The 24,596-nt window shown below is 45.4% G+C and overlaps 1 protein-coding gene across 3 annotated transcripts in view; it reads right to left on the bottom strand.

Annotated features, from left to right (window-relative positions):
- Positions 1-24,596, bottom strand: part of SUPT20H (SPT20 homolog, SAGA complex component) — a 102,745-nt gene that overhangs the window by 72,627 nt on the left and 5,522 nt on the right. For 2 of the 3 annotated variants that reach the window (XM_056561940.1, XM_056561941.1), the window contains exons 2-5: positions 15,145-15,226; positions 13,932-13,967; positions 10,481-10,539; positions 6,025-6,091 (exon numbers count right to left, since the gene is read on the bottom strand). In XM_056561940.1, coding sequence (XP_056417915.1) covers positions 6,025-6,091; positions 10,481-10,539; positions 13,932-13,967; positions 15,145-15,147 — 165 coding nt within the window. In that variant the 5' untranslated portion in view covers positions 15,148-15,226. Of the gene's footprint in view, positions 1-6,024; positions 6,092-10,480; positions 10,540-13,931; positions 13,968-14,696; positions 14,926-15,144; positions 15,227-24,596 lie in introns of those variants that run through there. The other variant, XM_056561942.1, reaches the window with a different exon arrangement.

Raw genomic sequence — 24,596 nt, forward strand, 5'->3', positions numbered from 1 at the left:
GCTGGAGGCACCCTGGTTGGGAAACACTGAGCTAGAGGTTAGCCCGACATTGAGAGGAGATGAAATCATATTTAATGGCAGGAGTAGAAGGAAACACACTCTGGCCAGAACTGTTTCTAATGTAATGTATGGGAGAAAAAGATCACACTCAACGTCTCCATAGTAAGAGCTCTCGTCCAAAAACAACATGGACCCTTGCACCACTTGTGCTAATAAAGTATAATACCTTCATGAACATTCCAAAAAAATATCTTGTATCCAAGGGTCATTGTTACGCCGAGCGCTCCGGGTCCCCGCTCCTGCCCGGAGCGCTCGCAACATCCTCGCTACGGCAGCGCCCCGGTCGGATCCACTGACCGGGTGCGCTGCGATACCGCCTCCAGCCGGGATGCGATTCGCGATGCGGGTGGCGCCCGCTCGCGATGCGCACCCCGGCTCCCGTACCTGACTCGCTCTCCGTCGGTCCTGTCCCGGCGCGCGCGGCCCTGCTCCCTAGGGCGCGCGCGCGCCGGGTCTCTGCGATTTAAAGGGCCACTGCGCCACTGATTGGCGCAGTGGTTCTAATTAGTGTGTTCACCTGTGCACTCCCTATGTATACCTCACTTCCCCTGCACTCCCTCGCCGGATCTTGTTGCCATTGTGCCAGTGAAAGCGTTTCCTTGTGTGTTCCTAGATTGTGTTCCAGACCTCCTGCCGTTGCCCCTGACTACGATCCTTGCTGCCTGCCCCGACCTTCTGCTACGTCCGACCTTGCTCTTGCCTACTCCCTTGTACCGCGCCTATCTTCAGCAGTCAGAGAGGTTGAGCCGTTGCTAGTGGATACGACCTGGTTACTACCGCCGCTGCAAGACCATCCCGCTTTGCGGCGGGCTCTGGTGAAAACCAGTAGTAACTTAGAACCGGTCCACTAGCACGGTCCACGCCAATCCCTCTCTGGCACAGAGGATCCACCTCTTGCCAGCCGAATCGTGACAGTAGATCCGGCCATGGATCCCGCTGAAGTTCCTTTGCCAGTTGTCGCCGACCTCACCACGGTGGTCGCCCAGCAGTCACAACAGATTGCGCAACAAGGCCATCAGCTGTCTCAACTGACCGTGATGCTACAGCAGCTACTACCACAGCTTCAGCAATCATCTCCTCCGCCAGCTCCTGCACCTCCTCCGCAGCGAGTGGCCGCCTCCGGCCTACGACTATCCCTGCCGGATAAATTTGATGGGGACTCTAAGTTTTGCCGTGGCTTTCTTTCTCAATGTTCCCTGCACTTGGAGATGATGTCGGACCAGTTTCCTACTGAAAGGTCTAAGGTGGCTTTCGTAGTCAGCCTTCTGTCTGGGAAAGCTCTGTCATGGGCCACACCGCTCTGGGACCGCAATGACCCCGTCACTGCCTCTGTACACTCCTTCTTCTCGGAAATTCGAAGTGTCTTTGAGGAACCTGCCCGAGCCTCTTCTGCTGAGACTGCCCTACTGAACCTGGTCCAGGGTAATTCTTCCGTTGGCGAGTACGCCATACAATTCCGTACTCTTGCTTCCGAACTATCCTGGAATAATGAGGCCCTCTGCGCGACCTTTAAAAAAGGCCTATCCAGCAACATTAAAGATGTTCTGGCCGCACGAGAAATTCCTGCTAACCTACATGAACTCATTCATCTAGCCACTCGCATTGACATGCGTTTTTCCGAAAGGCGTCAGGAGCTCCGCCAGGATATGGACTTTGTTCGCACGAGGCGTTTTTTCTCCCCGGCTCCTCTCTCCTCTGGTCCTCTGCAATCCGTTCCTGTGCCTCCCGCCGTGGAGGCTATGCAAGTTGACCGGTCTCGCCTGACACCTCAAGAGAGGACACGACGCCGCATGGAGAATCTCTGCCTGTACTGTGCCGGTACCGAACACTTCCTGAAGGATTGTCCTATCCGTCCTCCCCGCCTGGAAAGACGTACGCTGACTCCGCACAAAGGTGAGACAGTCCTTGATGTCAACTCTGCTTCTCCACGTCTTACTGTGCCTGTGCGGATATCTGCCTCTACCTTCTCCTTCTCCACTATGGCCTTCTTGGATTCCGGATCTGCAGGAAATTTTATTTTGGCCTCTCTCATCAACAGGTTCAACATCCCAGTGACCAGTCTCGCCAGACCCCTCTACATCAATTGTGTTAACAATGAAAGATTGGACTGTACCATACGTTTCCGCACGGAGCCCCTCCTAATGTGCATCGGTCCTCATCACGAAAAAATTGAGTTTTTGGTCCTCCCCAATTGCACTTCCGAAATTCTCCTTGGACTACCATGGCTTCAACGCCATTCCCCAACCCTTGATTGGTCCACAGGGGAGATCAAGAGCTGGGGGACCTCTTGTTTCAAGGACTGCCTTAAACCGGTTCCCAGTACTCCCTGCCGTGACCCTGTGGTTCCCCCTGTAACCGGTCTCCCTAAGGTCTATATGGATTATGCTGACGTATTTTGCAAAAAACAAGCTGAGACTTTACCTCCTCACAGGCCTTATGACTGTCCTATTGACCTCCTCCCGGGCACTACTCCTCCCCGGGGCAGAATTTATCCTCTATCCGCCCCAGAGACTCTTGCTATGTCTGAATACATCCAGGAAAATTTAAAAAAGGGGTTTATCCGCAAATCCTCCTCTCCTGCCGGAGCTGGATTTTTCTTTGTGTCCAAAAAAGATGGCTCCCTACGTCCTTGCATTGACTACCGCGGACTTAATAAAATCACGGTAAAGAACCGCTACCCCCTTCCTCTTATCTCTGAACTCTTTGATCGCCTTCAAGGTGCCCACATCTTTACCAAACTGGACTTAAGAGGTGCTTATAATCTCATCCGCATCAGGGAGGGGGACGAATGGAAAACTGCATTTAACACTAGAGATGGACACTGAGTATCTGGTCATGCCCTTTGGCCTGTGCAACGCCCCTGCCGTCTTCCAAGACTTTGTTAATGAAATTTTTCGTGATCTCTTATATTCCTGTGTTGTTGTGTATCTGGACGATATTCTGATTTTTTCTGCCAACTTAGAAGAACACCGCCAGCATGTCCGCATGGTTCTTCAGAGACTTCGAGATAATCAACTTTATGCCAAAATGGAGAAATGTCTGTTTGAATGTCAATCTCTTCCTTTCCTAGGATACTTGGTCTCTGGCCAGGGACTACAAATGGACCCAGATAAACTCTCTGCCGTCTTAGATTGGCCACGCCCCTCCGGACTCCGTGCTATCCAACGTTTTTTGGGGTTCGCCAATTATTACAGACAATTTATTCCACATTTTTCCACCATTGTGGCTCCTATCGTGGCTTTAACCAAGAAGAATGCCAATCCTAAGTCATGGCCTCCTCAAGCGGAAGACTCTTTTAAACGGCTCAAGTCTGCCTTTTCTTCTGCCCCCGTGCTCTCCAGACCTGACCCATCTAAACCCTTCCTATTGGAGGTTGATGCCTCCTCAGTGGGAGCTGGAGCGGTCCTTCTACAAAAAAAACTCTTCCGGGCATGCTGTTACTTGTGGTTTTTTTTCTAGGACCTTCTCTCCGGCGGAGAGGAACTACTCCATCGGGGATCGAGAGTTACTGGCCATTAAATTAGCACTTGAGGAATGGAGGCATCTGCTGGAGGGATCAAAATTTCCAGTTATTATTTACACCGATCACAAGAATCTCTCCTATCTCCAGTCTGCCCAACGGCTGAATCCTCGCCAGGCCAGGTGGTCTCTGTTCTTTGCCCGGTTTAATTTTGAAATTCATTTTCGCCCTGCCGACAAGAACATTAGGGCCGATGCTCTCTCTCGTTCCTCGGATGCCTCGGAAGTAGAGCTCTCTCCGCAACACATCATTCCTCCTGACTGCCTGATCTCCACTTCTCCAGCCTCCATCAGGCAAACTCCTCCAGGGAAGACCTTCGTCTCTCCACGCCAACGCCTCGGAATCCTCAAATGGGGTCACTCCTTTCACCTCGCAGGCCATGCGGGCATCAAAAAATCCTTGCAACTCATCTCTCGTTTTTATTGGTGGCCGACTCTGGAGACGGATGTTGTTGATTTTGTGCGGGCCTGCACTGTCTGTGCCCGAGATAAGACTCCTCGCCAGAAGCCTGCTGGTCTCCTTCATCCTCTGCCTGTCCCCGAACAGCCTTGGTCTCTGATTGGTATGGACTTTATTACAGACTTACCCCCATCCCGTGGCAACACTGTTGTTTGGGTGGTCGTTGATCGATTTTCCAAGATGGCACATTTTATTCCTCTTCCTGGTCTTCCTTCAGCACCTCAGTTGGCAAAACAATTTTTTGTACACATTTTTCGTCTTCACGGTTTACCTACGCAGATCGTCTCGGATAGAGGCGTCCAATTCGTGTCAAAATTCTGGAGGGCTCTCTGTAAACAACTCAAGATTAAATTAAACTTTTCTTCTGCTTATCATCCTCAATCCAATGGGCAAGTAGAAAGAATTAACCAAGTCCTGGGTGATTATTTACGGCATTTTGTTTCCTCCCGCCAGGATGACTGGGCGGATCTTCTACCATGGGCCGAATTCTCGTACAACTTTAGAATCTCTGAATCTTCTTCCAAATCCCCATTTTTCGTGGTGTACGGCCGTCACCCTCTTCCCCCCCTCCCTACTCCCTTGCCCTCTGGCTTGCCCGCTGTGGATGAAATAACTCGTGATCTTTCCACCATATGGAAAGAGACCCAAAATTCTCTCTTACAGGCTTCTTCACGCATGAAAAAGTTTGCCGATAAGAAAAGAAGAGCTCCCCCCATCTTCTCTCCCGGAGACAAAGTATGGCTCTCCGCTAAATATGTCCGCTTCCGTGTCCCCAGCTACAAATTGGGACCACGCTATCTTGGTCCTTTCAAAATCTTGTGCCAAATTAACCCTGTCTCTTACAAACTTCTTCTTCCTCCTTCTCTTCGTATTCCTAATGCCTTTCATGTCTCTCTTCTTAAACCAATCATCATCAACCGTTTCTCTCCCAAACTTGTTTCTCCCACTCCTGTTTCCGGTTCTTCTGATATCTTTTCCGTAAAGGAGATACTGGCCTCCAAAAAGGTCAGAGGAAAAACTTTTTTTTTGGTTGACTGGGAGGGCTGTGGTCCTGAAGAGAGATCCTGGGAACCTGAGGACAATATCCTAGATAAAAGTCTGGTCCTCAGGTTCTCAGGTTCCAAGAAGAGGGGGAGACCCAAGGGGGGGGGGGTACTGTTACGCCGAGCGCTCCGGGTCCCCGCTCCTCCCCGGAGCGCTCGCAACATCCTCGCTACGGCAGCGCCCCGGTCGGATCCACTGACCGGGTGCGCTGCGATACCGCCTCCAGCCGGGATGCGATTCGCGATGCGGGTGGCGCCCGCTCGCGATGCGCACCCCGGCTCCCGTACCTGACTCGCTCTCCGTCGGTCCTGTCCCGGCGCGCGCGGCCCCGCTCCCTAGGGCGCGCGCGCGCCGGGTCTCTGCGCCACTGATTGGCGCAGTGGTTCTAATTAGTGTGTTCACCTGTGCACTCCCTATGTATACCTCACTTCCCCTGCACTCCCTCGCCGGATCTTGTTGCCATCGTGCCAGTGAAAGCGTTTCCTTGTGTGTTCCTAGCCTGTGTTGCAGACCTCCTGCCGTTGCCCCTGACTACGATCCTTGCTGCCTGCCCCGACCTTCTGCTACGTCCGACCTTGCTCTTGCCTACTCCCTTGTACCGCGCCTATCTTCAGCAGTCAGAGAGGTTGAGCCGTTGCTAGTGGATACGACCTGGTTACTACCGCCGCTGCAAGACCATCCCGCTTTGCGGCGGGCTCTGGTGAAAACCAGTAGTAACTTAGAACCGGTCCACTAGCACGGTCCACGCCAATCCCTCTCTGGCACAGAGGATCCACCTCTTGCCAGCCGAATCGTGACAGTCATTTACCATAAGTAAATCTTTAAAATGATGGACCTTCAGATGTTGCAAAACTACAAATCCCAGCATGCCCGGACAGCCATCGGCTGTCCGGGCATGCTGGGAATTGTAGTTTTGCAACATCTGGAGGTCGACAGTTTACCTTTACTTCCGGTTCCTTTTCACATTCTTCTATGTACAGGTCATATAGCTTATGGAACACAGATTTCCTGGGGAAAAAAAAAAAAAAAAAAAGAAATAGCATAAAAAGACTGAATATTAATAAACTAGTACGTGCATTATACATCAGAGAGATGGCTACACATGGCGATGTCCAATAATAGGACTATAAAGCCACTCAAAAACTTGAAGTTGCCCATTGCTGGAAAGTCTAGTTTTGCAACAGCTTGAGACTCTCAGATTGGAGACCCCATAAAGGCAATGGACATCTTCGAAAAGCATTATTTAGCCTTGCTTTATACCTTAAATAGGCACTGTCAGATACAAAAACTTTTGACATGTTGTAAAGCATGCAAAACCAATAGGTTTTGCAATTGCTTTCATTAGAAAATTTTCAGTATTTCATACTGAAAAAGCCAGTCAAATAACTGCTGTTTGTCCTGCTGTGTCCATGCGTCATCACCTATGTCATGGACACACTTAATTGATTGACAGCTGTGAGTGCAGGGCTCACAGCTAGAGGAAAAATCCTCCCACTGTCAGCTTGTGTCCGGCTACTGTCAGTGAGGACAAGCTGGGAGTTGTAGTTTTGCTAATGCTGGGGGAGATGTGAGCAGACAGCATACTGAGGGAGGGGGTGGAGACCTGCACAGTGAGGTAACGCCCCCTCCCTTTGAGAGGAATTCAGACTAGTGAGCTAAATTAAAAAAGTGTAATAATAAAATAAATAAATAAATAAAGGTGCTAGACACAAAAATTAGATGTAAATGGTCAGGATTAGGTACAGAGTGATATATAAAAAAATATGTTTTTTGTTGGATCTGACAGGTACGCTTTAAGACGCAAAAGACATTTTTTCTGTAGGTCTTGATTAAAAATGTTGCTCAGTTTCTCTTCTATGGTCTCCATTTTGCAGTATGTGCACTCAGCTTTCTCTCTTTCCCAGGATTTACCCCCCTCTGTCCCCAATCTGAACTGCTTTGTGACCCCCTTCCCTAACTTGTTGCTACCTCCGAAACTGGAGTTATATCTTCCTCTGAGTAGCGGCTAAATGGTAGGTAATTTTTAATGAAGACTATTTAGAAAGTTGCTTCATGTTTATATATTTATTTTATTATTAATTATTATTATTATTATTATTCTTCATCATCATTATAAATATTATAATTATGTGGTGATAATATTAAATAAATAAAGGTACCCAAAGCCTTTAAAGCATTATCCAGGGATAGAAACACAGAGCTAAATTTATTTCTTAAACAGCACCGCCTCTGTCCTCAGGTTGTGTGTGGTATTAATGGTTAGTTCCATTGAGGTGAATGGAGCCAAGTTGTAATACCACACACAACCTGAGGACAGAGGTGGAACTGTTTTTGGAAGAAAGTAGCTCTGTGTTTAAATCCCTGGATATTGCCTTTAAAAGGCTTTGAGCACATTTGAAAATAGTATTATGAATAATAATAATAATAACAAACAATAACACTATTAGTATTAATAATAATACTATTATATTATTGTTATTATTAGTGTTATTGTTAATAATAGTAATAATCATCAACAATGACACTTAATAAAAAAATATATAATAGTATTAATAACAATAACACTATATTATTATTATTAGTATTAATAGTGTTATTGTTGTTAATAATAATCTAATAATGATCCATGCAGTGCCATATGACTGGTGAACGCAGCCACCAAGCCCCCTCTATTCCTGTCTATGGGAGGAGGCGTGACGGCTGTACACACCACCCCCTCCCATAGACATGAATAGAGGGGGCGTGAAGTGACGTCACAATCACAGAAGCCCCAGGCTTCTGTGACCGTAACGCCGCAAGGCCGGCCTTGAGATAGTGGGGGGGGGGGGGGGTTTCTCTGCTAGCCATAAATATGAGACAGCTGATGGCCGACAGACATTTACACCCCATTCTACAATAAACATGCACGTTCATCCTGGGCAGGCATGAATGTGTTAACTGCAATAAAAAGACAGGAGCAAGGCTCTTTTCACACCCCGTCTTGTTGTTTCAAGAGAACACCCCACTGAACCCTTATGATGTAGGCAAATAGGTTTCGACATAGGCTTCTATAAAAAAAAAAATGAATGCCAAAAGTGCAAACATTTAGTAGTTTTCGTTGCACTGCATTTATTATTACTTTTTACTAACTAAATAGGACACCATAGACACCTGCGCTATTCCACACAGGAAAAAATTGGAATATGGAAACATCGCTGGATAACAAATTATTTCTTTCTTTTTTTTTCTCAACATGTTTTGATCAGTTTAGGTCTTAGTGCTGAGACACTCATTGATAAGGAGGGCGAGCAAGGAGATGTGCACTTTACTTTCCAACTTTCAGCTATTTCTGTGCAGCTTCTCTGGATGACCCCATTATAAGTCTATGCACATTACTCCCCACCTCTCAGTGATCTTTACATTTTTAATGGAGCAGCGAGAAAGCAGCACGTTTATCAACTGGCTCCAGAAGGTTAAACCGATTTGTAAATTACTTCTATTAAAAAAAATCTTAATCCTTCCAGTAGTTATCAGCTGCTAAAGTTGAGTTGTTCATTTCTTTCTGACAACAGTACTCTCTGCTGACACCTCTGCTTGTCTCAGGAACTGTCCGAAGCACTAGAGGTTTGCTATAGGGATTTGCTCCTACTCTGTGCAGTTCCTGAGACAAGCAGAGGTGTCAGCAGAGAGCATCGTGGTCAGACTGAAGAACACCACAACTTCAGCAGCTGATAACTACTGGAAAGATTAAGATTTTTTAAATAGAAGTAATTTACAAATCTGTTAAACTAATAGAGCCAATTGATAAATTTCTTCTTTTTTTTTTATCAATTGGCTCTTTTAGTTTAACAGATTTGTAAATTACTTCTATTAAAAAATCCTTAATCCTTCCAGTAGTTATCAGCTGCTGAAGTTGCATTGTTCTTCAGTCTGACCACAATGCTCTCTGCTGACACCTCTGTTTGTCTCAGGAACTATAGACAAAGGGAGACGGCGCTCCTAGTGTGATACCGTAAATAAATCAGGTACAATTTAAGCAATATTGCTCCCCGATGTAGGTTGTACTGCGACCAAGTACAACAATGGTGTAGGCATAAACCCTATGCGGGCGAGACTCGGCAGCCGCTCCTGGCAACACGAAGTGAAGCAAAGACAGATCCCTCCAGGACAGCACAGGATAGAGCTGGCGCACAAGACTTCAAGATAAAAACAGGTTTATTTTACCCGGCATGCAACGTGTTTCGCTGGACAACCAGCTTCATCTGGCATGCCTGATGAAGCTGGTTATCCAGCGAAACGCGTTACATGCCGGGTAAAATAAACCTGTTTTTACCTTGAAGTCTTGTGCGCCAGCTCTATCCTGTGCTATCCTGGAGGGATCTGTCTTTGCTTGTCTCAGGAACTGTCCAGAGTAGGCGCAAATCCCCAGAGCAAACCTCTAGTGCGTCGGACTGTTCCTGAGAAAAGCAGAGGTGTCAGCAGAGAGCACTGTTGTCAGAAAGAAAAGAACAGCTCAACTTTAGCAGCTGATAACTACTGGAAGGATAAAAAATTTTTAATAGAAGTAATTTACAAATCTGTTAAACTAATAGAGCCAATTGATAAAAAAAAAAAATAAATAAAAGAAAAATTTTTTTCCCCCTGGAATATCCTTTAAAATGGTAGTCTCATGTATACCGATAGTGTATATATTACATAATGTATAATACAAAAAAGCTCCCTTATAACTGTTTTTAAAGAAGTATGCCCCCAGCTTTTGCAAAACTACAACTCCCAGCATGCCCGGACAGCAGTTGGCTGTCCGGGCATGCTGGGAGTTGTAGTTTTGTAACAGCTGGAGGCAGGCTGGTTGGGAAACACTGGTGTATTGCCTTCTAAAGGGAAAACTCAGCAATATAATATTATAGCAACATAATTGCAAAATTGTTTTATAGTGTAGAGGTTACAGTGGTCATTATAATGTACTGTAATATAATTCTAGGATGTTTCTAGTTACAGATGTGATGCTCCAGTGTATTGGTGTGGCAGCGAGCGTGGCGCTGTGCGGTGGCGACATCTGTTTCTGTGCGCACACCTGGCCCCTGCACAGCAGCGTCTTACTAACTCACATCTACTGGCACTCAGCGCTCGCTTCCTTGTCAACATAATTAGATTTCCATACGAGAGCCTGAAACCAGCAATAAAAAAAATAAAAAAATAAGAAAAAAGGGAAATCTGAGAACTGGTAGGCAAGAAGGAAAAGATGTTTTAGCCGGAGAACCTTGTGGACCCAATTGTGCTTAACATGGAAATTACACCGAAGAGGACGCGCTAGAAAGCGAAACATATGCAGAGAGCGGATCACTCATTGTCTACATAGAACAGACCCGCGACGGCATCCATCACACGATTCTAATAGCGTGGAAGACCGGAAATCACCTTGATCCGGAGGAATGCTTGCGTTTCGGAGGTCTCTGTCTGGCACTCTCAATGACATACTGAAAAATAGAAGAAGAAAAAAATTTAAATAAAGATTTGGAACCATCTCAAGGCATTTACAGTTTTATTTTTCGCTCCTAATATCTGGATTAGGAATGGATAATAAAAAGTTTTTCATATAATCACACTGGAATGTATCACCTCATTTCTTTTTTTTTCTTTCTTTTATTATATTAGAACCAGATACTGACATACTGTTTCCCTAAATAGTTTATTTTCTGACTGTAGATCTCTAATACACTCTCTGTATGTTATTATGGTGGCAGCCATCTTGTCTGCACAACTATTAATTAAAGGGGTACTCCGATGGAAAACAAAGGCTTTCAAAGCAATTGTTGCCAGAAAATTATACAGATTTGTAAATTACCGTATTTTTCGCCCTATAGGACGCACCGGCATATAAGACGCACCCAATTTTAAAGGTGCAAAATCTAGAAGAAAAAAAAAAAGATTCTGAACCCAGCAGTGATCTTCAACCTGCGGACCTCCAGATGTTGCAAAACTACAACTCCCAGCATGCCCGGACAGCCGTTGGCTGTCCGGGCATGCTGGGAGTTGTAGTTTTGCAACATCTGGAGGTCTGCAGGTTGAAGACCACTGGATAGGAGGTAGTACTCACGTGTCCCCGCCGCTCTGGACCCGTCACCGCTGCCCTGGATGTCGCTCCATCGCTGTCGCCGCGTCCCCGTGGTGTCCCCGACGCACCGGACGTCTTCTTCCCTGGGATCCACGCTCTCCATCCCAGTCATCACGTCGCTACGCACGCCGCTCCTATTGGATGACGAGACGGCGTGCGCGACGATGTGATGACGTCGAAGGAGAGCGCCGACCATGCAGGGGATCCCGGCACGGAGCAGACACCGAGGAGGCAGGTAAGGTCCCTCCCGGTGTCCTGTAAGCGGTGTCCTGTAAGGTCCCGCGGCGGTCCCGCGACTGAGCAGCTGGGTTAGTGTCACTTTCCCTTCAGACGCAGCGGTCAGCTTTGATCGCCGCGTCTGAAGGGTTAATACAGGGCATCACCGCGATCGGCGATGTCCTGTATTAGCCGCGGGTCCCGGCCGTTGATGGCCGCAGAGACCGCCGCGATGGCTGTGTGTATTCACCATATAAGACGCACCAACTTTCCCCCCCCCCAGTTTAGGGGAACAAAAAGTGCGTCTTATACGGTGAAAAATACGGTACTTCTTTAAAAAAAAAAAATCTTAATCCTGCCAGTACTTATCAGCTGCTGTATACTACAGAGTTATGTAGTTTTTTACAATCTGACCACAGTGCTCTCTGCTGACACCTCTGTCCATGTCAGGAACTGTCCAGAGCAGGAGAGGTTTGCAATGGGAATTTGCTCCTACACTGGACAGTTCCTGACACTGACAGAGGTGGCAGCAGAGAGCACTGTGGTCAGACTGGAAAGAACTAAACAACTTCCTGTAAAGCATACAGCTGCTGATAAGTACTGGGAGGGTTAAGATTTTTTAAATGAAGTAATTTACAAATCTGTTTAACTTTCTGGCACCAATTGATTTATAAAGATTTGTTTTCTATAGGAGGGCCCATTTAACAGCATTCAGAGATCTGCATTACTGAAGCCATATGGACCATAGGATCTTGTAGTTGCACAAACTTGTCTGGTTGAAATACTTTATCTCCGGAGGGGCTCCAAAACAAAAATGTGCTAGATATATGGCAATTACATCATTTTATAAGATTATCTCTCTATGGTCAGGAGACTGATGTGCAAAAAACAGGGCTCCATGGAGTGCACTTTGCCTTTCGCTTCTCTCTAAGGAGTCACAGTATGTTTTAGACAACAATGAGAAGTATGTGGTATTTATTGCAATAGGGGGTAGATGAGATATACAGGAGGGAATTGCGCCATATGCATCTTCACGCTCAATAGAGAGTTCACTTTACGGCACTTAAGCCATCTGGTTAGTATTTTACTACTCCTTCTTCTTGCTCAATGGGGTAGCTTATAACAGTGAGCAGGCCCTGACAGCTGCATGATGGGAATGTTAGTAGTGCAACAGCTAGAGAGGCATAGATTGTAGCTCAGTGACTTATACTATGAAAGCCCAATATGTAACATTGCAGAGCCCTGGATAACACAGGATCCGGGGGGGGGGCTATAAGCTGAATTTCGTTAACCCCTTAAAGGGGTACTCCGCCCCAAGACATCTTATCCCCTATCCGAAGGATAGGGGATACGATGTCAGATCGCCGGGGTCCCGCAGCTGGGGACCCCGGGGATCGCTGCTGCCGCACCCCGCTATCATTACTGCGCAGAGCGAGATCGCTCTGCACGTAATGACGGGCAATACAGGGGCCGGAGCATCGTTACGTCACGGCTCCGCCCCTTGTGACGTCACGGCCCGCCCCCGTCAATACAAGTCTATGGGAAGGGGGTGAGGCGGTCGTCACGCCCCCTGCCATAGACTTGCATTAAGGGGACGGGCCGTGATGTCATGAGGGGCGGAGCCATGACGTCACGCTGCTCCAGCCCCTGTATCGCCCGTCATTACGTGCAGAGCGAACTCGCTCTGTGCAGTAATGATAGCGGGGTGCCGCAGCGGCGATCCCCGGGGTCCCCAGCAGCGGGACCGCGGCGATCTAACATCTTATCCCCTATCCTTTGGATAGGGGGATGAGATGCCAGGGGCGGAGTACCCCTTTAAGGATGCAGGGTTTTTCCGTTTTGCACTTTTTTTTTTACTCCTTACCTTTTAAAACTACAACTGACTTGCCCTTTCAATTTTGCATCTAAAATTCCATTTTATGGCTTATTTTTTTGTGCCATAATGTGTACTGGGACTTAAACTCTGCTAGAGTGGTCCAGTTAATCCATTTCTGATATTATTCATATCAATGTGACCACTTGTTCCACCTGTTGCATTTGTATATAAATAAGGACATTTTATTTGACTATGTATCGACGGAGGAAAGGGTTGTTTAATACATGTCAGTACCCTGAAACGCGTCTAGAATTATTAATACAGACACACTGCTACCACCACTTCACATCTAGCAACCAGTGTAGAAAAAAAAAAATCATAACTACATGCGCGAAAATTAATTTGTTTAAAATAGTCATCTTCTGATCCCTATAGCACGGAAAAATGGACCACGGTTTTAGGGAAAACCGCATACAGGACAAATATGAGCCGACCGGAGTGAAGCGCTTCACTCCGGGAGGCTCAATCAAATACATTACATACGGCCGGCATACGGCAGGGATACGGGAGCACCCGGTTTTAGCTCCCCCCAGCCATATACGGCCCCATATTGAATAAAACGTGATGTGAACCCAGCCTTAAAAAGACTCCTAGCAAGTTTGATAGGAATTGAAAAAAAATAATATATATATATATAAACAAATAATTATTATTATTATTACCTCAGCCCGATCCAGTGCCAGTTCCAATGTCTGTTGCTGAAAGTAAAACAAGATTCATGGTTACAAATGGCCCATTATAATAAACCATGGAGTTCTAAGGGTAAGCCGACATCTGAACCACATATATATATGTCTGACAAATACCGTAAACGTGTGCAGGAAAACAAGACCACTTTGGTCTTTGATCCCATACGTTTAAACGTATATATTTTTGAGTTAAAAGGTAAAACTATGTAAAAATTATAAAACCAGCAAAAAAGATGGAGGGTGGTGGAGGGGGTGGTCTGAGAAAACGTATACATTTTTTTGGGGGGAGGGGGCGGTAGAACTTTTTTTTATTGTTCAGGGGACATACTGGAAATTGTAGTTTTGCAGTTTCCTGGTTGGGAAACACCGGTATACATTTAAAGACCCGAAAACTGGATTGTAACAGAAAGTGTTTTTTTGGGCTGTACACAATAGCATACTGTAAGTTTCTGCATACAGCAGAACATATTGTCAAGGAAACAGTGAAACAGACAAAAAGCAGGGTCACCCCAGCCTAAATTTTCAGGAAACTGGTGTGAACGCTGCAGATAATAAATAAAATAAAATCTTTGCACAAAACTTGACCTGCCCTAACATTAAAGACTGTTGTACACCAGAAAAGTTGTGTACAGGATTTATTAAATTCTATGGGGCTGAGAAAGGTGAAAAACGACATTATTGCACTATTAGTTATTCATTACATAATAGCAAATTATTCTGGATTCTCCAGTGGTTTACCCCGGTGGGACACGATCTAATGCCAGAGGAGCACTGGGGCTACTTTAATTGGATACAAATAAACCTATAAGTTTTTAGCCTAGGAGGAACCAGAGTACTCAATCCATTTAACCCCAAAGGAGAACATATAATGTCCCTGTAGATGTTGTTCCTCGTATTTTAGCCCAGGACCCCGTTGGAGCAAGGAAACAGCCCTGACAACCAAGAGTCCCTGCACATGATATAGTTATTACTGTTGTTTCACATAGGGGGAGATTTATCAAAACCTGTCCATAGAAAAGTTGCTGAGTTGCCCATAGCAACAAATCAGATCGCTTCTTTCACTTTAGGAAAAATGAAAGAAGCGATCTGATTGGTTGCTATGGGCAACTCAGCAACTTTTCCTCTGGACGGGTTTTGATAAATCTCCCCCATAGGCTCCAGATACACAGACCCCGACAATACTAACCATGGTGGCCACAACTGGCCTGTACAAGCCAGAGATGCAGCTCACAATATGTGTGTCATCATGGTCACCTTCATCTGTAGCGCTAAAAGGACAAAAAAAAAAAAAAGAAAAACACACAGGTTAGACAGAAGGATACACTGGGTAATGGTTACAGTCACTCAGCAAATATTTTTCAGTGACTTTTTTTTTTTCTTGACCATTAAACTCAAAAGATCTGTAAAGGGTTATACATGAAAATCCACTTCATCTTACACGCTGTCCACCCACCAGAATACAACCCTGCCAGGTTCTTCTAAGACCTCGTTCACACGGCGCAATTTCTGAGCAAAATCCCATTGCAGTGGACGCCCGGCGATCAGCCACCTATCCCCCCCCCCCCCCCCTATCCTGTGGATAGGGGATAAGTTTACTTTCGCCGGAGTTCTTAAACACCAAATACATCCACATGCTGCCGTCACACACCAGGGGTAATAAAAGGTGTTGTTTTTGCTGAAAATTTTACTTTATACACAAACACTATTTGGGGGGGCGGGGGGCTGGGCGCGGGAGTTCAGAAGTTTGATATTCAAAGCATTTTTTTTTCCAGTTGCTGTTAGCCCACAAAAAAATTTCTTGGTTTTAAAGGGGTACTCCAGTGAAAAACCAATCATCATTAACTGGTGCCAGAAAGTAATAAAAGTGTAACTCCAATCATGCTGTGGCAGGATATCTATTTAAAGGGGTACTCCCCTGGAAAACATTTTTTCTTCTTCTTTTAAATCAACTGGTGCCAGAAAGTTAAACAGATTTGTAAATTACTTCTATTAAAAAATCTTAATCCTTCCTGTACTTATCCGCTTCTATTTGCTGCACAGGAAGAGATTTTCTTTTTGAATTTCCTTTCTGTCTGACCACAGTGCTCTCTGCTGACATCTCTGTTCATTTTAGGAACTGTACAAAGTAGGAGCAAATCCCCATAGCAAACCTCTCCTGCTCCAGACAGTTCCTAAAATGGACAGAGGTGTCAGCAGAGAGCACTATGGTCAGACAGAAAGGAAATTAAAAAAGAAAAGCGCTTCCTGTGGAGCAAATAGAAGCGGATAAGTACTAGAAGGTTTAAGATTTTTAAATAGAAGTAATTTACAAATCTCTAACTTTCTGGCACCAGTTGATAAAATAAATAAATAAGTTTTCCAGGGGAGTACCCCTTTAAATGTCATGCAACTCCATAGCTCAAGACTACAGTGATCAGGATACGGATTTGCCTAAAGTTCTATGCAAGTCTATGAGACTCCCAGCAAATCCTATTACTGTAATCTTGGGCAAGTGTGGCACTATAATGTTTTGGGAGATGTAAACAGATATCCTGCCATCAGAGAGTGACTGCATTTTAGAATTTTTGGGCACCCTAGTTGGAAAACACTGGTCTAAACCAAGCAGGGAGCCTCCATCGACTGCAAAACTACAACTCCCAGCATGCCCGGACAGCCAAAGGCTGTCCGGGCATACTGGGAGCTGTAGTATTGCAACAGCCAGAAGCATCTTGGTTGGAAAACACTGCCTTAGACCAAAGGAAGATGCTATATGCTTTCAGTGTATTTATCGAACGTCTTAAAGGGGTACTCCAGTGAAAAACTATTTTTTTTATTTTATTTTTTTTAATCAACTGGTGTCAGAAAGTTAAACAGATTTGTAAATTACTTCTATTAAACAATCTTAATCCTTCCTGTACTTATTAGCTGTTGAATACTACAGAGGAAATTATTTTCTTTTTCGAACACAGTACCCTCTGCTGACATCTCTGTCCATTTTAGTAACTGTCCAGAACAGCATATGTTTGCTATGGGGATTTCCTTTTACTCTGGACAGTTCCTAAAATAAACAGAGATGTCAGCAGAGAGCACTGTGTTTCAAACTGAAAATAATTTCCACTGTAGTATTCAGCAGCTAATAAGTACAGGAATGATTAAATTTTTTTTAATAGAAGTAATTTACAAGTCTGTTTAACTTTCTGGCACCAGTTGATAAAAAAAAAAAAAAAAAAAAAAAAGAAAAACACGTTTTTCACCGGAGTACCCCTTTAATATACCCCTGCGAGTGTCCTTTTTCTATCCACCATAATATTTTGTGATTCCTTTTTTTTTTCTTGCTGTATAGGTACATACACCCTGCAGCACATTCCCATACTGTCCCATTCATTTAAAAAAAAAAAAATCAAATAAAAGAAGCAATTGATTCATTGCTATGGGCAACTGCTCAGCTTCTGATACATCTCCAACTTTATCTAAAATTCCCTAAAGACAGTAAGAACAGGGCTCTATAAATAAGTACTGTGCTAGGAACATATATTATACACTTATGGTGATAAAATGTCTTGCGTTCACATGATGGGATAATATAACAATGTCCATCATTAGAAGCATCTGTAATATTTGGCCTGTGGAGGAGGGAATCATAGAGCATGCATACGCCAAGAACCCTTCTTGATGGATGAACGGCGGATAAGAAAACCACTGCTCCGGATGCCCAGTTAGTACCCTCCTGGGAATAAAAGCCGTATGGCGGACTCCCTAGGCACAGGGGCGTGGTAACAGTGCGTGGGGGGGAAACAGACAAAACGTGTATCCCCAGGGTCTTCCAAGGAAGCATACATACCTGGAAATGACCCGCCACAGGGGGTCGCCTAAGTTCTGCCTGTGGGCAGGGGCTCAATTAGATAGGTAAAAGGGCCGACATGGAGTGGCCGCAAGGATGCAGCACACAAAGTTGCCACCAGATGGAACTCATTGGTAAGAAAAAAAACAAGGGTTCTTCTTGGGAAGACGGGTTGAGCTACCTGCCTCCATTATGGCTCCCTCCGGCCAGCATAGCACCGGAGGAGCTGAAGAGCAGCGACAAAAAGGGGGGGGGTTGGGGGAGTACAGGGAGCAAAAGCCGGCGGCTGCCCTGAGACAGAACAGCTCCTGTAACGCCCGACCTGTAGACAGGTGAGACTACAGTTGGGAATCCAGACCCCATTTAAGATCGGACCGTGTCCCCTTAAATTGCCCTGTTGAGGATGAGCAGATCCTTAAACCACAAATGCCAGTTCACAAAGTGACAGCACTAAAAAGATACCCAGAGAGAATATTAACCCCTCAAGTCCTGCCACAAGGTAGGGGGGTTGGTAGGGGTACACACTCACCCGTGGACTCCATCTTCATATACTAACCTAGACGGCTTCAGCCAGCTTATGGCCAGGCTGCATCATACAAGGCTAATATAGCGGGATGAGCAGGGGCAAGTGGGGGACCCGGACCCAGGGTACAACCTCCAGGTGCTGGCCGTTGGAGATAAGGGTTTGACGGCCCATACTCTTATGTTCCGTGCCCCTTTGTCGCATATGGGGGAACAGGTAGCGCCATGCTCCTGAACCCCCACCTGAAAAAGGGAGGAAAAACTAAACAGCCCTTACTAGAAAAAAAAAAAAAAAAATACCAGGTCTGGGGAGCTCCCAGACCTTTGTCTTGCCTCCTACTGACACTAGCTAAAACTGATCACCTCACTTCCAGTGGGCAGGTATATCCTGCCAGAGAGGAGCCAACTTTTTTTCCCTAGTGTCAGCACCTCCTAGTGGCAAGAGCATATCCCCATCAGTATCATGGTCCCCCAATGAAGAGCGACTGAGAAAAAAAAACTATTTTATTATTGATTATAGGGATACAAAATGTATTTGGTTTGTTTCTATTGTGATAAACTACTAAATCAAAAAAAAAAATTCTTGACAGAGGTGGGGCAGTGGGGCTTGTTTTTTTGCTGTATCAATTTACATATGACTAACTTTGTTGTTATCTTTCTTTTTTGGGAGGTGGGTTAAGAAATTACTGCCATTTACACACAATTCATCCACAATTTTTTTTTATAATTATATATTTTATAGCACAAAGTCCGTACATAGAATAGAAGAATAACAGAGCACTTATCCCAACGATTTGATGAACAAGTGGGTACTTCTTTATTGGAAAATCTTCACGTAGACAGGAACATCAAGGGTGCAGGGAAGGCAGACAGGGTGTTATGCGAGGGGTTCACAGTCACACAGAGCGACGGTCCGTATCACGCGGTTGCGCTTCGTTAGGCCCCCTGGCAAAGCTCTATCGCACGATACGGACCGTCGCCCCGTGTGACTGTGAACCCCCCCCTCATAACACCCTGTGTGCCTTCCCTGCACCCTTAATGTGCCTGTCTACATTAGGATTTTCCAATAAAGAAGTACCCACTTGTTCATCAAACTGTTGGGATAAGTGCTCTGTTATTCTTCTATGTACGGACTTTGTGTTTGACTTGCTATTATACGTGTAGCACCACCTATATACTTGTGGAGTACCCTGAATGCGTTGCAGGATATCGTGGATATTGGTACCTGTCTGGTTCTATGAAGTGGTTGTGCCAAGATTTTTCTTTTTTCTGAGAGTGGACTCTATATTTTATAGCATTCACCATGTGGCATAAATGTACTATTATACTAATATACTTTTATAGTTCGGATTGTTAATGACGTGGCAATACCACGTATTGCCATGTCCATATTAATTCTCTCATGTACTTTTTTTTTATCTTCTGATCACTCATATAGTAAGCTGCAATACTATTGTAGTGTGGTGCAACATACCTATTAGCATTGGCAAAAGACCCCTGGCTGCCATAGAGACCCATCAGCAAGGGGGAATCATGTGGCTGAGCTGGGGGAGACCCATAGATCCATTACATATATAGCAATCATGATTTGACCATAGTATTTAAGGGGTTAAACTGCCCGGATTGGCGGTTTCTCCGACCCTGGCATACTGAACAGCAGAGCTTTCACAATCCCAACAAAGGAGACACAGGCCAGACAGCAGCCTAGCCCAAAGCCTCTTAGTGACAGCTGTAAAAACACATTTGGTGGTCACTACAGAGTTAAAAGGGAGATTTATGGGAAATTCTTGCTACAGTCTAATGCACTAGGACCGCTAGGAAATGCGGCATCTCCATAGACGGCAATGCATTTCCGTGCGGATTCCGCATGAGGGTCAATTCTTTCTGCGGAGGGTGAAATCGGAATTTCCATGCATAAACTTTTCCGCCGTATTGCGCTTAAAAATGTGTCCATGTAAATGAGGCCTTAGCCTGGCGCCTGACCAGGCAGGTGAGTACAGGCCTTTATTTTTCCCCTTTTTAGACTGTAGAAAGAATTCCCTGGATAACCAGAGGTACAATTCCTCAAGACTTTCCGTTCCCCAAAGGTTTAGCAGTCACCATCCCTTTGCACAGGTCACAGAGCATGACCACAAAACTCTCCCATAGAGTCAAAAGCTTGTTCTCTGGCTGTATGACAAACTACTGTTCACGGTCCATAGCAGCTCAGACAACATGGCCGCCCCCATAATCGTGATAAAAAAAAAACTCTCAGGCAGAGGGATTACAGCCATAAAAAAAGACAGATTCTCTTTATTTTGGGTCAAGGCTGGAGGTGCTTAGTTTAAAGAAATGGTAAAATAGAAGGATTACATAAGAGACCCATGACTCATAGCTACGAAGCCGGCCAGATGCAACAAGTTCAAACTAGGAGTCATAATATACCGCCACTTACCCGCCTCATACTTTCCACTCACGGCCTGGTCTATAGTTTTGCTGTACAGGAACACATTTACCAAACCAGATCTATATACTCCTTGGACCCTGCTTTCACTGTATAGCAGGGTTTCCAAACCAGTGTTCCTCCAGCTGTTGCAAAACTACAACTCCCAGCATGTTCGGACAGCCAAAGGCTGTCCGGGCATGCTGGGAGTTGTAGTTTTGCAACAGCTGGAGGCACACTGGTTTGGAAACACTGCAGTATAGGCATATTGATAGAAACTATGTCTTTAGAGTGCAAAAAAGTGGGATCGCATATCAGCAACCAAATGAGGTGGGATGGAGGTTGATGGACCCACTTAGATATAGTTGGGGCGGGGGGGGGGGGGGGTGTCACAGGATACCATAAATTTCTATCAAAGGAATAACTCTTCAAAGAAAACTGTCATCCCGTTCACCCACACTAAACCCAATACACCGGGTTATAGTGCGGGTGACCATGAGACCGATGCGGGTCACTGACTTATATACATACCTTCTGTCTGGCGCCCGATCCCTCTGAAGATCCTCCTCTGTCTTCTCTGAATTGCGCACTGGAGGTGGGCCCGCCGGCTGGATTTGAATATTCATGGTCACTGGTCACATGAGCACTTGTGCCTACTGATCGCTCACGTGACCAGCGACAGTGAATATTCAAATCCAGACGGCCACCACCAGTGCGCAATTCATTAAAGATAGAAGAGGATCTTCAGAGGGATCGGGTGCCAGACAGAAGGTATGTATATAAGTGAGAGACCGCGCATTGGTCTCCTGTTCACCCGCACTATAACCTGGTGTATTGGGTTTAGTGTGGGAGAACAGGTTTTCCTGTATTCTCACAATCAAAAGGTGGGCCTTTCCTCGGGCTAAGGGAGAACTAGCTGATCAGTGAGGGGCCAACCACTGGGACCCACACCGACCCCTAGAATGGAGGTTAAAGGTCTGCCTAATGAATGGAGCGGCACGGACAGCTCTCCATTCATTTTCTCTACGGGGCTTTCGAACCCATGAACACTCCACCGAGTCCAGCAGAGGGGAATCAGAAGAGATAGCCGTCAGCCATGTGACCATATCTTACGTGTATGGCTACTATATGTAGGTTACTTCATTGGCAACATATGGGAACAAACAACTAGCTTCTTCATTTCTATAGATATGAGATAACAACCTAGGATGTTACTGTATGACTACAGGGGTAAAGCACTTCTTATACATTAGGCCATGTTCCCATTAGGGGGATTAAGAACTAAGGTGCGGTATAAAGTATGTGAATAATAATAATAATAATAATATAGCGCACACAGATTCCGCAGCGCTGGACACTCAAATTGGTCCATGTCCCCATTGGGGCTCACAATCTAAACCTATCAGCATGTTTTGAAGTGTGGGAAGAAAACAACGCAAACACACAGAGAGAACATACAAACTCTTTGCAGATGTTGTCCTTGGTGGGATTTGAACCCAGCACCCCAAGGCATGTGAATGGGGTTTAAAACAGACTACAGCCTGCTAGTGCTGTGAAATAAACTACACTTAGTGACCTCACTGCCTCCAGTGCTGGTGCTCCACTTTACCCAATGACGTCCTGTATCCACTGCAGTGGGGTTGGAAGGTCATCGGCAGAGCAGGGAGAGCAGGTTATGGAGGTAATTTAACACAGGCACCAGGCCAGAGCGAAACACTAGCCCTGGATTAGGAAGGGTGACTAGAACATAGTTAGCCATTTTACAGAACTAGCAGGCTGCAGTGTGGTTTTTCTTCAAGTGTCCCTGTAATTTAGAAAAACCTTCGACAAAAAAATTGGATTGCTCGGGGTCTCAGAGTTCAGACCATGACAGATCTCTTGGGCAGTAGTGCTCTTCACTATCCAACTGCAATTTGAAAGAAATAAAACAGAAAGACCGATGCGCATCTAAGCGCAGTTATCCTATTAAGGACAGAAATGCAGTACTATATATAGAGAAAAGGCTATGGACACAACACCACAGATCACTTGTCTCCACGCTGGGTGGTGAATTGAGGAGTGCAGCCTGCACTGGTCCCGTATCTAGCTGGTAGAAGACGGTCTGATATAATCCAAAAGCTTGGGAGATGCAGTCTCCCGAAAAGATGGTGCAATCAGCGGCACTCTCCTCTTTCAGCAGCCATGCAGCTTGTTGCAGCTTTCCTGGATCCTTGTATTGAAGAGGGCCCTGACTTAACAGGTTGGCACAGTTGGTCATGTCCAGGAAGAATCCCTCCCCAACTGTCTGCCATCTCCATTCAGCACCACTATAATAAATATAAGGAGCCTATGCAGTGCAGCTAGGTGGAGATCATGGCCAGCCAAAAGTGAAGTGCGCTACCAAGTGATTCTTCTGCCGATAGAGACATCGGACCCTGTGTGTCTGTCTGACATGTCAAAAGTGTTTCTAAATGACAAGTAAACTATTGGGGAACCCATTTAATGGCTCATCTCATTTGATACAGTAGCCCCTTGTTACCATCTTATTTGTTCCCAGGATGACCTTCGTATGTTGGGGTGTTTTACCAGTGAATGCCCATTCTGACTGGTCAGTTCTTTCAGCCATTGACATCTTTTACAGATCTGACCTGTCCATAGCATTGTATGTGGAGTTTGATTTAAAATAACATTGTTCCATAAAAGACCATTGAATGTTAAAAATACACAGTATTGTAATGTACAGTATTGTAACCTAAGGCCATTGTAAGTTGTGGGGCCACTGTAAAGGTGAAACCTGCATCCTAATAAGCGGAAAAATCCACATATAAAACATACATTTTCCAGTTCTCTCACAAACCTAGATAGCTGTGTATCACTACATGAAACTGTATAGGTTGGCAAAAGTGTGCAAAGTATTCAATAACCAGCTCCAAAAACATATATGGCTTGTACCATGTAATACCACATTCCTCCAGCAGTGGCCGCCACAGCAGATAAATCCAGCTAATCCTCAGCTTGGGACCTAAACTGGCAGTCACAATGAAGAAGACAACTGTGCAAAGACCCCACTGATCTCAGAAACTATCATGATCGGGTAAGAATTAGGCTGGAGACTTCCCTTCTGGAAAAAGCTGAATGTTTAGTCCCCGTAACCCTCGCCCCTAAAGGTCACTTAAAGGCAATCTGACATCAGTGTCACCCGAACTTACCTGCTGATACAGGCTTAAGGTGCGGGTGAAATTTATGGAAATTATACCTACCACGGGGTCGAGCAGCAGGCTAGAGGAAGCATCAGTCATGACATCAGCATGGCCCTGAAGCTCCTTCTGTGCACCAAGCAAGGAGAGAATAACGGGAGAACGGGGCCAGGGAACGGTCCGTGATAAGTATCATTATCATCACTGTCACCCGCACTACAATCCTGAACCAACAGGTTAGTGCGAACGACACTAATGACAGATTCCCTTTAAATAAAAGTAGAAGTTTTGCTGTAGATCCAAAGACACATGGAGAGATTTATTGAAACCCAACCTGTGGCTACACTACAACTCCCATCATGCCCTGACAGCCTTTGGCTGCTCTAGACACATTTATATTAGACATTCTGTTTGTTTATGTCTAATATACATTGTTTTCAAAACAAGTTCTATTATAAAAATAAAGGATACAAATTGTAAAACACAGCACAATGAGGGGAAGAGCTCGATCGGCATATGAATCCTACTGAGGCTGGGTTCACACTACGTTTTGTCCCATACGGGACGGCATACAGCAAGGGGAGCTGAAAACTTGTGCTCCCGTATGCCTTCGCATGCGGTCCCGTATGTAATTCATTTCAATGAGCTGACCAGAGTGAAACGCTGACTCCGGTCGGCTCATTTTTGCCCCTTATGCG

This window comes from Hyla sarda, chromosome 2 (genome assembly GCF_029499605.1).
Source record: "Hyla sarda isolate aHylSar1 chromosome 2, aHylSar1.hap1, whole genome shotgun sequence".
NCBI classification, from domain to species: domain Eukaryota; kingdom Metazoa; phylum Chordata; class Amphibia; order Anura; family Hylidae; genus Hyla; species Hyla sarda.